Genomic DNA, 13852 nt, shown 5'->3' on the forward strand with positions numbered 1-13852 from the left:
CAATGTAAGAAAATTTTCTAACAAAATACAAATAAAGTTAGGAGTTAATGTATGAAATAATAAAATTATAGCCTTAATAAGCAAATAAGCTAAAACTAAAGGACCAATTTAACCCTAAATGTTAGACAATTCACCATGCAGCCTAAGGAAGTAATCTTCTGGACAACCGAGTGAGACTTCGGCAAAATAATTGCCAAAATATTTGGGCGGTGATCAAAGAGGAATCAAAGGAAGGCAGCTGCCAATAAGCTGCTAAGTCCAAGCGGTTCCAAGCGGTGACTAGTGGAGCAAATAGAGACTGATTCATTCGCTGGGCGGTGACCGAAAGAGAAGCTAAGAGAAATCAATTGTTACAATACTTAGGCGGTAGCTGAGTAGGGAAGAAAAGCTTCAAACCTTTTCTTGCAAACTAACACCCAGAGGAAGACTGAGAAAATAGGAGTAGCTAGAGTAGGACTGGAGGGAACAAAGCTGGAAAGGAAGTTGATTCTGTCTGCAATTCATAACGTTTAAAGGCAAGAGGTAATCTCTCTGTGACATATAATTACTTGTTGAGTAAAAATGAATATTATTCAAACTGTAAGTTAAGTTCTAGCAGAGGAGAATGAGCTTTGGTAGGAGAAAATTCTGTTTTGAGGATGAAATGAATATTTGACTGAACTGGTAGGAACCATGGTTCAAAGTCGCGGTCGCGGTCGCGGTCGCGGCCCGGAACGTTCCACATCGGTCTCGGCATATCGGTCACGGTCTCGGTGAGACGCAAATTTTAAAGCATTTAATATTCTAAAAACTGTTAATAATATAAAAAAAAAGTATGCTAAACAAAAATAATAAAAAATAACAAAAGAAAATTTGTAAAACGTACTATTTTTATACATATTACACACGATAAGTACTTTTAATTATTTAAAACAATGGCATCACAAATAAAATCAAAATAACATAGACCACAATTTTAAAACTAATAATTGCAAAAGTAATATCAACCATTAACAATACAAACTAAAGATTTATTTATAGCATAAAGTTGGAATATTTTGATCAATCTCCTGCCAAAAATAAAAAGAAATCATATTAGATAAAGGTAAATATGTAAAAAGATATACTAGTACTTTATATTTTCGTACCTGTTAATACCAAGTAGAATGACGATGTGGTTCAAAATCATCCTGATTGGTCGATGAATGGTAAAACAGATGTGGAAGTGGCATAGGACCTTGAGTAGGTAGTGTAAACGAGTTATCTGGTGTATTTACTGGATGTGAGGATTGACTAGATGTTCCATAATCATTGGACGGAAGAACTTCTGGATTGGAGATGATTTGTTGATGGTAGTATCCAAATCCTCGATAGTTAACACTATCGCTGGTACCATATGATGCAGTAGAATCATGACCATAAAATCCAATGTTATTGGAATCAAAAGAAGAACCATCATGAGACTTATCTATTTCTTTTTCATAGTATCCACTACCATGAATGCTAGTAGACCTTTCAACCTGTCCAGGTCTGTCAAATGGCCGATATCCACTGTAATAGTCAGGAGTGATTCCATATGATTGGTCATAGCCATATCCCAATTGACTAGTACTACGGTTTTAATTAGATTCATGCTCATAAGTTGAGTATATACCCAAATTTTGCATCTGATCATTGACTCCTCTATATCTTTGTGACCCTGAATGGTGAGAGAAAGTATCCTCACTTGAAAATTGAGTTAAATCATTGAGGAATTGACGTTGTGCTTCTATACCAGGACGATAGCCATGATCAGTATCTTGAGTGGCATAATAATTATCTTGTCCTTGAGCCCATGACATACCTCCTGCTTGTTGGCTATCTCGATTGTAACCACTATGCCTGGAAGAATTGTTCCCTCCATCTCCATTGTCACCATTGTCATCATCATCATTACTGCTGTCACTTTTATTTGAAGATGACGGAACAGTCTGCTTACTGGTTTGTTTAGTCTTACTTTTTTGTTTCCTACTTGAGGATGCAGCAAGACCTTTCTTATTTCTTTTGGTAATATATTGGGACAATGTATCACCAAAACCATCCTTGTCATGTTCTTGATATTCACTACTTTCTGATTCAGTTTGATGAATGCCCTTATCCAACCAATCCAGATTATCTTCAGGCAATGTGGGTTGTTCATTTTCTCTTATCCAATCATCCAATATATCATCTTGGTGAAAAATGTGATTCAAGTCAATTGGGTTGTAGAAATCATCAGTATCTCTTTGATGCATCAAATTTTTCACCTTCAATCGCATATTGTAATGCACAAAAACTAATTTATGCAATTTTTTAACTGCCAAACGGTTGCGTAGTTTTGTATGAATTAATGACCATGTACTCCAATTTCGCTCACAACCAGAGGATGTGCAGGTTTGACTCAATATTTTCACTGCAATATTCCTTAAATTTGGCGCATCTTCACCGTAGTTAAGCCACCATTCAGCTAAACAAACAAAGTAATAATAACATTCATTTATTATTATTATTTTAATATTATAAAAATATTAACTTCATTTATATGATTTGGATGTTTATGTAAGTATGAATTAAGTTGAAACCTGGTAAAGATTTTGGTAATGCTCTTGCTGCAATAGCACTTCCAAAGCCTCCCTTTTTGTCTGCAAAAATTTTGATCTACAAAAATAATGTATACACAAGTGTTAAAATTTTAAAATTTGTTGATTAATATAAATAAATAAAATAATCAAAAGAATACCTCATTTATTGAATCAACTTGTGCATCTAAATTTGGCTCCAACTTTGCAATGACGTTCTTTAACCCTCTTCGAACTTCATCCAGATTAAACTCACAAGTTCCAGAATATTGAAGGATCGGGTTCAAAAAATATGCTAAATACAATAAAATAACAAAATTAGAAAATAAATAAATAAATAAATTACATATTTAAATTGGATGTAATATTTTAAATTACCTGCCGCATGTAAATCCCGATGAAGTTGATTGTACCATCTATTATCAATCACTTCCCAAATTGTTTTCCAAGATTTCACCGACTTTTGAATAGCCATTTTTGCTCTATCCATTGCCTCATAAATAATTGGCAATGTTGGCTTATTATCTTGATCAATAGTTTTTAAAACTTTGACCAGAGGCTCCATTATTGCACACACATTTCTAACTTTTTTCCAAAACTTCTCTGACAATATCAACTCAGCTACTTTAATAGCTTCTGCTTTTCTCTTGGTAGTGTTATTAAACTCTGCCCATTCATCTGAGGTGCACATTCTTTTCAGTTCTGTACAATGCCGAAGAAGACTTTCCATAGAAATGAATTCAGTTGCAAATCTAGTGATACCTGGACGTAGCAGTTCCCTTTTTTTTGTATATGTCTTCATCAGATTCACTACTTTGTCACTGTTATATATGAAACTTGTTATCTTCTTCCCCTGAGCAATAGTTTCTTTTACATTATCCATTTTGCCAATATCCTCCAACATCAAATCTATACAATGCGCAGCGCAAGGTGACCAGAAAAGATTTTTTCTTTTTTTCATCAACAGTTGTCCAGCAGCTTTCATACTAGATTCACTATCTGTCACAACTTGCACAACATTTTTTTCCCCCACAACCTCTACTACCTCATCCATTAACTTGAAAATATATTCAGCAGTTTTCTTAATATTGGTACAATCAACTGAACTATGGTATATCATGTGCCTATCACAGTATACCATAAAATTTATTATTGGATGTTTTGTACGAGTGCTCCACCCATCACACATAAGTGTACAACCAAAAGTTGAAAATTTATCATAAATATCTCGAAGATATTTCTCAAGCTCTTCAAATTCTTCATCTAAATATTCATTTCCAATTTGATAAGCTGAAGGGCCTTTAATACCAGAACCAGCTTTGGCAATTTCATCAATCATCGATTGATAATAAGGATTGTCAGCTGCATGAAATGGTATAGCATTGAAATGAAAAAACTTTGAAACTGCCTTACCAACTCTTTTTATATTTTCCTTCGCAAACATTAATTTGACTGATTTTTGTTTCGAAGGAAACATATGTGATTCAATTCCTCTGCTTGTCATTTCATCTGCTTGTCTGACACTGAAATTACGTGACAATCCTCTTTTATTTTCAGAAGTCGTTGGGTTTGAAGTGCCAACACCCATATTCCCTAAAATTCACAATATTTAACAAATAAAAAATGAATGACTAAATTGCAACTTTATGTAATTATATTTAATAAAATAGTATCAAATTTGTTATAATATTTTAGTTTACAAATCATACCTGACATAAACATAGAAGGTCGACTCCCAGATACCGAATGCCTTCGTTGTTCGTCTAAAAATTGCAAGTATTGGCTCTCTCTAATTGCTTGCTTCATTTGTTTTTTTTCCAACGCCATCCGACTTTCTTCATCAATTTCAAAAAAGGCTTCGTCCTCCTCGTCGCCAACCATGTTGAAATTACCATGCATACTTTCTTGTTGGAAAGAATTCAATATTTCTTCTTTTTTCTGTTTTATTGTAGCTCTTTGAATCTTACCAATCTTTAGATGCATTTTCATTAAATCTCTAACTTCACTTGAGGCCCTTGGACAAGGCTCAACTTGTCCTATGACATGACCGACATGTTCTTTCAACCTTGTAATGCCACCATGCATTATTTTTCCACAATAATTGCATCTCACAATTTTTCTATTCCCTCCCACGGGTTTACCATGTTCCCAACCAATATCCTTGCTCGTCATTGTAACTATTACACATATCAATATAAATGGTTAATACATCACAAAATAATTAAAGATATATGAAAAAAATACAACAAGCAGTTTCTAACATTTTGTAATTATAATAATTTATTTCTATTAAATTAGTAAGTTAAACATCTAATCTATAATGTAAACCTGCAACAATGATCATTTTTTCATTTATTATAAGAACTTCGGCATTTTGTTTGTTGATGGGTGATTAACTTAAACATATAATTTAGCTCTCCATCTTCCTATAGTTTTTAGTTCATGATCATGATCACCAGGATGATTATGTATTATAATAAGTTGGAAGATAATACTAAATGTCCCACTCTATTAGCACAAAAATATACACGTACAGTGGAAGCAATTCTCATATCTCTCCAATTTCTTTGTTAACCATCGTCATATATATATATAACTAGACATGATTTTTCACTCACTTTGCTACCTAGTCGTCCAAGAATTACAAAAGTTTTTGTTTTATACATAAGGATTACTAAATTTATAGAGGAAAAATTATTCTTGGAAAAAAGAATAATTTAGTAAGCATCGCAATGGATTAGTAAGCAAAGTACAAATCCAACCTCCAAGATTACTAACCATTAAAAAGCCGGTAAAAAGACAAGAAATTTACTCACGCTTTGGAGTCACTTGTGAATGCAGATTGCTAATTTCCACCTGGGGATACCTATCAGCAGGAGGGAAGAGCAGGACGGCCAGCTATTCAACAACCTAGGCCCCCAATAATTCCTTACTGGCATCAACTGAACAACACATGAGCAAAGCAATAATGTCGTGATTGATGCATCCACACAGCTATTGCTCACCAAAAATGACCAATCTCACAAATTATTAGGACAAAATTGAGTGCCCTGAACCCAACATGATGCTTGGAGGGAGGATGCTGAAAAAGCAATAGGAACAGTAGTGCATGGAGCAATGGAATTTTAGAATGAGCTAAGAAGCATGCTCATTTGCTAACCCTCGTGAGATTTTTCATGGACACCAGCATGCTACGTTCTGCGTAAAGCCTCAAAATGCTTAACAATGTGGAAAGATTAGCCAAGTTCATGGGTCAAACTAAAGGATAAAATCCACAATCAATCTTGGAAAAAACAAACAAGATAGATTGGTAAAAAAAAATGAAGAATCTATACTGCAAAGGTCACTGGATGATTGAGCAGCCCAGCTCTAAATTTAACTTAATAGTCCTAACAAATGAAGGAATAAAGTAACAACTCGGCAGCAGTAAACTGTAATAAACAATGAAAATTATCCAATCTGAATGTTAACTTAATAGTCCTAATAAATGAAGGAAAAAAGCAACAACTTAGTGGCATTAAATTGTAATCAACAATGAAATGCATCCTATCGTGAAATTACATTAACAACCCCAAAATTCTACTAGCACTCATACAGATACACTTAATGGAGCATTCCAAAATGGATACTCTATCCTAAACCAATCTGTATATTCATATCATAAGTGAAACGACTGTCTGGGAAAGCTACAGTTGGCCCTTGTAATGAATCAGTTTCTTTTAATAACTCTAATGTCTTAGAGCACCTTACAAGCAGAATATCTGAAGGTACAATAAGAAAATCAATTACCTGCTGAAGCTTGACAAGGCAAGGGAGAACAAGGCAAAAAGGACATGAATCACAACCATCTGGGTTATCTCTGTGAAGGTATGGCCAAATGACTCCATTGGGCACTATCTTTTTGCAACATTCTACTTTGTTTCAGAGGGCGGAATTCCAAAGCTCGGCAAGAAGACAGAGTTAAGTTACCATGAAGAAGAATTGAAGGAAACGGAAAGGATTACTACGTTCTGCAACACTACTAGTCCAATAATTTAGTAAAGTGAACGTGGACCCTTCAAAGTAAAGTGAAGGTACTACCTTCACTTTAACGTGGAAAATAAAACGCATCTTTTCACGTGATAGTACTGTGTCCCTTTTGCTTTTTTTCTATAGATTTTTTGTTAAATTCACCTTGACTCGGGATGACTCGGGGTGACTCGGGGTGACTCGACCGTGACAACCCGTCGCGGTGACGTCTCGGCCGATTTCTCGGCGAGACGAATATCTCGGTCTCGAATCGTCGCGGTATCGTCTCGGCCTAGGCCGAGACGGTTACGACTCGGCCGAGACGTCTCGGTCTCGGCCGAGTCTTCGAACCATGGTAGGAACCGAGGGGTATCAATAGAGATTGTAGTTTGATTTGTAGTGTAGAAATGGAAAAGATAACAAAGGAAGCTGGAATATGAGAAATCTGTTGCATGCAGTTATGCCTCAGATTCGTAACTAGGAGCAGAAATGAGTTTTAAAATTGTTTAGCCTCCTGAATCTTGGTCATAAACGTTCGTGTTCTGTTAAGAATAATCAGTAGCTGAATAGATATCCCCTGCATACTTAGCTGGAACATAAAATTGAAGAGGGATTATGCAAAAACATCAAATGATAGGTTGCTGCTACTGCTGGAAATTAATGGTTGCAACCGAGAGAAAGAATTAGGAATCATTGCAGGTTTCTTCAAGGAATCTGGTTCCAAACCTTTACATTGAAGTTTAACTCAGGGTATAACAGGTTAGTTCTAGCAAGTTTGTTAGATTTGAATACATAATGCAATGATTAAAGGGGGAACTTCTGATGAAAAGCTGATTCTTGCTTAACTTACATCATGGCCGGGTGAGGGAAGGGCTGTGATCAGTCTTCTCTTTTGAGTTCAGTTGCAAACTTCACACGTTCTGTTTAAGGCTACCTATGGCTCGATAAATAGGTTCTACCTGTCTAGTTGAGACTTGAGACATGAAATTGAAAGGAAGGACCTGAGGAAAAATGACAAACGTTGGACTGATGTACTGCTGGGAACTTACTTGAAGGCCACGATAGCTGATAACAGCTTTTGTATGCGAATTTGGTTGAATAACCTGCTGAAACTATGAGTCATGTACCTTAATTCATGTTGGACAGAATGTGTATTGTGTGTTTGGTGATCTAGGCAAGTAAAAGATACAAACTCTACCAAAAACTTTGAAGTAAGGTTGCTGGAAATTTGTTTAATGACCAAGAGAGGGGCTGAAACTCTCATGTGTATTTGGAAAATTTCATGATAATTGGCTGCCATCTTGAGTGAGACGTTGTACAATATCCTGTCCCTGTTCTTATGTGCACTCTATTGACTTTTAACATTTGAAAGGCTGGTAAAACCTTAGTGAATTCTAGCTAAAACTAGTAAAGAAAAGCTGAGATCCAAACTATTACATTGTTGAAGAAACTAACGTTTGATGGAATGGATTGCTGGAAATAGATGCTACTTGCCTTGATCTATGCTAGACCGAAAGTACATTGAAATACTTAAAACTGTAAGCAAGTAAAAGAGTGAAGTTTTATTGAAAACTTGAAGTATACAGCTGGAATTTTGGTTTGTTGGTTGAAATGGGGGTTAGTTAAGCTTTCTATGATATTTTTGGAAACTCTAAGGTAACTCGTTATAGCTATATACATAACATGGTTTCAAATCACCTAATCTTGTCCTCACAAGCATTTTAAAGATTTTAGAACTTGAAGGACTAGTGTAGAGAAATAAAATCTAAGTTGCAAATGGCTTAAAGTTAATTAGTTAAAAGGGAACCAGTGGAGTGTTCCTGAGCTTTAATCTTAGAATCTTGAGTGGAAAATGGTTTAATTCTAATTTAAATATTTTACAAATTATAAACTTGAAAAATACGTATATTTCTTGGTTTAAAATGATAAAATCAATAAGTCTGAAAATGAAATGTAGAATAAATATTGATATATTATATTTTGTATTTTAAATTCAAACTTGATTTTAATAATTTAAATAATAGGATAATAAATAATAGGTGAACATCTACGAATTATATATTTATTTTGGAATTATGAACTTGTCTCAGGAAGTAGCTGTGAGCTAGGAAACAAACCCGAGGCTTGAGAGTAATTATTTGGATATTTGGTGAGTGTTCTAAAGTGTTTTTACTTGTTTATTCGAAGGATTACTTGTGCATTGGTAAATGAAGTGATTTGAATGAATAATATGAAATTTTACTTGATTTTGAATTACTGATAAAAGGCTAGAGCGTACTTTACCGCTACTGCCTTAATGAACTGAAATGTATATCGAAGTGATTATTGATTGGATTGTGCATGAATGATTGTAGGTCGTTGTGTACTTTATCACATCGGCCGAATTGGGCCCCAAGCCTTGGTTAGTTGATCTAGTCGGGCTGGTAAAGGACTTGGTCGATTAGGTTAGCTACCTTGAGCAACTGAATGGTACATTCGAGTATTACCCTGAAGTTTGGAGATTATTAGACTGATAAATGAATGTAGGGGATTGTTTATTGTTTTGGAGGATATAAGGGGGTGATTGTGGCGCAGTGTGCAGTGATATTGAAATGACTCCCTCAAGGAGCTTGTATCCTTTTAATTGATTGTTTACCTTATTGAATTGCTTACCTGGTTGGTTATGTTTTATAAATGTTTGGTTATGTGATTGAATATACACTTTTGAACCTCATTGAGCATTAGCTCAACCTTGTAGGATAAGAAGGAGAAGGTGCAGTTGAAGCATCATCTGGTGGAAATACATAAGATCCATTTCAAGAAATACATGAGCTACTGCCTGGTGTGGAACACCGCATGTGTGTGAGACACATGTATAATAACTTCAAGAAATAGCATCCTGGACTTGCATTAAAAGATAGAATATGGTCTGCTGCAAGAGCTTGCTATGAAAGCAGATTTGCTAGTGAAATGGAATCACTGAAGGAGTTCGATGTAGAAGCAAATAGGTTTTAATTAAGATATTTTAATTGTTTAATTTAGTTGTTAGAAATATATTTTTGCGAGTGATCTACTAATTCTACCCCTAAAATTTGTAACCGGGTTGTTAGATGGTTTGATTCACAACTGAGAGTTGATCTCTAGTTCCAATTGAATATTTTCCAGCATTGTTCATGATGTTTTACCTTTATATTTTTTTCCCTGCCACTCTTACTTAATGATTTGCACAATTTCCTAGCTAGTGAGGAACCATAATTTCAGAATATGAAAGAAAATCAAGATGGAATTAGTTAATGAGGTTCTAAAAACAAGTTTCAAATAAGTTGGCAATCATTCAAATAGGTGACAAACCAAAAAAAAATAACAAAAAGTTGTACTTTATGAGAACCAAGAAGACAAATAAGTATAGGTCTCTTCTTTATCTCTAAGTAGAGTACGATGACTTGAAAAAACACTCAATCATAGTATAATAAATTTCCAAGGAAAAAAAATTTCCAAGACGGATAGGTGATCCAATTGCAAGTAGAGTTGAAATATTTGAACCAGTACTCTGCACTTCAAGCTTCACCAATCAAAAGTAACCACTTTCTCGTCATTTTTCTTTACCATTCATGGCCATAGGAGTGTTCCATAAGCTTCACAATAGAAAAGACGAGAATAATCTTTGTTTATCTTGAGATTATTGATTTTAGAAGAATATTTTCATCTACCGAAACAATATTAAGTACGATACTGAAGTTTTAGATATTGTTAATATAAATATTGGCTTCTCAGAGTTACGTTTGATAAGAGAAAGATAACGAAAGGAAAAGAAGTGTGGGAAGGTTCAGAGTGAGAGAGAATCATGGAAGATATTAGATGAAAAAAAGAAATGGAGTGTGCCTCTATTTCTATCCTAGCACATATGCAGCCTATGTGGTAAAAACAGAATCATAATGGTAATAAATTTTAAAATTAAATTACTTTGGGTATATGCTTTTGAAGGGGAATTATTTTGGCAATAAACTTCTCTCCGTTGAACCAACCAATCCATTCGTTCTCCCTGTACCGGTCTATGTGTTGATAATGCTTGCATATATAGTTGTACATATACTTTGTTTGGGTTTTAACGTGTACTAGGAAATTTAAACTTCTAAGACACTGTGTATATGACTAACTAATTACCCGTCCATATCACATGAATTACATACAAAAATCACATAAGAGCACATAATATCAAGTAAAATCAAAATAAAGGAGTAGAGTATACCTCCCTTGAATTTGTGACCTAATAAAATGAAATTTTCTTATTTACCCTCCAAAATAAAGAAAAAGGTCAAGGCATCACTTTAATTAACAAATAATCACAAGAAATGGAAATAAACACGAAATTGAATCAATCAAAGCATTCAAATGAAAGTAAACAACCCATATTCAACAAATTAAAACAAATAAGGACCCAATTGAAAGAATTAAAGAAGTTTGAGGGGTCAAATTATTATTATTGCAAATATTAAGGGTCTCAAATTAAAATAAAGTAAAATTAATGACTTAAGATGAAGTCTACCAAAATTAAATACTAAAATTCACAAAATAAAAGAAAATCCATTTGCTATAATTAAACAATAAAATTACCCAAAATTATCCATTTGAATTTTTAGTTATTTATTTATTTATTTATTCACTTTTTTTGTTTTAATTTTGTATATTTATTTTAATGTTAATTTTGGTTATTTGAAAGGCATTTAAATGCCAAATTGTAATAGGTATTATTTTATTGGGCAAATTATCCATTTGGCCCTTGAACTTTTAGTTTAAGTAAAATTAAGCCCTCTAACTATTTATAGTCAACTTTTAGCCCTTAAACTTGTAAAATTGGAAACCCGTGGCCCTTTTACCTGGTTTATCCGGTTTTGCAACCGGAAAGAAGGGCATTTTTGTCCGCATCTTTTAAACAAAAATGAACAACTCCATCTTCTTTCCTTTCCCTAACCCAACCAAATAGGCACAGATTTCTAGAGTTCTTAAGCTTCTGCAAATTGGGGAGAACTGAGTCTGACTCTAAGCAAAATTTTTAAAACTGCCCACTCTATTCTCTCCTGGTTTCCTCATATACTCCTTTCCCCCACTAAAAATCGCATCAATTAACCACTCTTCCTTTCCCCTTTCGTCTTGATTTCTCGATCTTCTCCACGAAATCCAACAAAAATTATGTCCAAGATTGTGAAGAAAACCCCAACAAAGTCCATAAAAAATTCGCGCCACCATCACCACAGCCACCAACACCGAAAAAATCCCCCGTAAAGAATGCCTCCGCCGCTGCTTTAGTGGTGCTTGCGTCGATTAACAAGTCCATTTACACTTGCCACCACCGCCTCATCAAGATTTTTTCCAAATTAGCGCGCATTTCAACTCCAATTAAGAAGAAGAGCCCAAGAAAATAGGGGTATCAGTTACTTCAAAAGGGTTCTGAAGATCCCAAAAGTAGCATCAGAAGAGCTCTGTTTGATGACGAAAAAAGTTCTGCACTTCCACCACTGGTTTCGCCAGAGAAAAACACTGTCTTTCTTGATTTGGACAAGACTCTAGTGCATTCCCAGCCGGGCCCTGCTCTAGAAAAGTATGATTTCATAGTTAGGCTGGTGATAGATGGAGAAAGAGTGAATTTCTTCGTGTTAAAGAGGCCATTTATGGAAGAATTTTTGGAGTTCCTGAGTAATAAATTTGAGATTGTGGTGTTCACAGCTGGAATTGAGGAGTATGCTTCCTCCTTGAATTTAGCAGATTTGGTGGCGGAGGAGGAGGAGGAGGAGTCCTTGCTGTCATTGTGGGAGAGTTGTTGGGGGGCAGCGGCAGCTTTATTAGAAGAGGAAGAAGAAGAAAAGGGAGAGTAATTAATCAAACCCCAGACCTGCAAGAAATCAAAAACCCCCGCGAATGGAGCCGACGTCTCCAACGATGGTCTTGCGGACTTCAGAAAAAGTGATTTTTTTTGTTGGGGGAGGGGGGGAAGGAGGGGTTGTCCCTGAATCTTTGAATGATGGCATTACTGTAGTATTTGTAAGTCTTGGGGTTCTTGGAGGCTGATCTTCCGTCGATGGCAGGTTGGGTTAGGGAAAGGGAAGAAGATAGAGCTGTTCACTTTTTGCTTAGAATATACGGACAAAAATGCCCTCCTTTAAAGCATATTGCCATTCGTGTGATTTAATTTTTCAGTTGCAAAACCGGATAAACCAGGTAAAAGGGCCACGGGTTTCCAATTTTACAAGTTTAAGGGCTAAAAGTTGACTATAAATAGTTAGAGGGCTTAATTTTACTTAAACTAAAAGTTCAAGGGCCAAATGGATAATTTGCCCTACTTTATTTAATTCTTTACCCTTTAGATTGTAGTTAGGGCCCCCTAATGTAATAGTTAGGTTCCTATTTGTTTTTATTTGCTTTGTGTGTTTTGCATGCTTGTGTGTTTACGTGTTACTCGCTTTCTTAGGGCCTTGCATCTAGATATCATGCTTATGTGCTATATGCTATATGTGATTTTTGTGTTTATTTGTTTTATTATGTTTTACATAATTTATTTGATTGTAATAAATGCATGACGTCATCACTCTAGTCCAATGCTAGTTGTGGCCCCCTTTTTCCGATTCCACACTAGTCCAACGCTAGTTGTGGCCCTTCTTTCTAATTTCTCACTAGTTCAATGCTAGTGAGAACTTATAGATATGGGCTAGTCCAACGCTAGACCCTTAGGGACCATTCACACGTTAGATCATATTTGTGTGACAATCACTACATTTTCATGCATATTTTCTGTTTTTTAGGGTTTTTTTTCATTTTGCATGACATTTCCCTTATATGTATATCTCTTATCCCATATTCCTACTATATGTATATCCCTTATCCCATATTTCCTCTATATATGTATATTCCTTATCCTTATGTATGAGACATGACATTAGACTTGCATTTCATTTAAGGAAAGTTAGAACTAGGTTAGATCATTTTGCTTGCCTAGATTAGGAGAGTACCCCTCAAATATGGGATATAGACGAGTATGGTTCTCTAGTCTTAGCACGCTCGTATTTCCTCTATTAAAGGGAAAATTAAAGTCACGAATTTTAGCCCCCCCGCACCCGTTATAATGCATTCCTCTAGGTCATGTATATTTGTACAATTATTATTTTCTTTTCTTTCCTTCGAGTCTCATATTTTTGCATATTCGTGACCTCTTCAAGGAGTCAACTTGGGCATCACAATTAATGTGATTTGCACCAATTAAGTTTTGAAGTGATATTCCGACCCCCCGATATCCC

At 35.1% G+C, this 13852-nt stretch overlaps 1 protein-coding gene and 1 pseudogene across 1 annotated transcript; one reads left to right on the forward strand and one right to left on the reverse strand.

The window, feature by feature from the left end:
* Window positions 1-1130: 1130 nt before the first annotated feature.
* Window positions 1131-4748, reverse strand: LOC113751477. The gene is made up of 6 exons (XM_027295505.1): window positions 4286-4748; window positions 2955-4169; window positions 2738-2871; window positions 2580-2655; window positions 1678-2464; window positions 1131-1590 (listed from the first exon to the last, which is right to left on the reverse strand). Exons 1-6 carry the CDS (start codon window positions 4746-4748, stop codon window positions 1131-1133), a joined length of 3135 nt encoding a protein of 1044 aa, XP_027151306.1.
* Window positions 4749-11694: 6946 nt separating this feature from the next.
* Window positions 11695-12436, forward strand: LOC113751478 (annotated as a pseudogene).
* Window positions 12437-13852: the final 1416 nt, after the last annotated feature.

Source organism: Coffea eugenioides, chromosome 11, assembly GCF_003713205.1.
Source record: "Coffea eugenioides isolate CCC68of chromosome 11, Ceug_1.0, whole genome shotgun sequence".
Lineage (NCBI taxonomy): Eukaryota > Viridiplantae > Streptophyta > Magnoliopsida > Gentianales > Rubiaceae > Coffea > Coffea eugenioides.

What these genes read in the sequence shown, in the direction of transcription:
- LOC113751477 (XM_027295505.1), bottom strand. Translation starts at nt 4,748, where the DNA reads ATGACGAGCAAGGATATTGGTTGGGAACATGGTAAACCCGTGGGAGGG. An exon ending in ACCTTCTATGTTTATGTCAG is followed by an intron (nt 4,170 to 4,285) that starts GTATGATTTGTA and finishes TGTGAATTTTAG; the next exon opens with GGAATATGGGTGTTGGCACT. An exon ending in ACTTTCTCTCACCATTCAGG is followed by an intron (nt 1,591 to 1,677) that starts GTCACAAAGATA and finishes TTAAAACCGTAG; the next exon opens with TACTAGTCAATTGGGATATG.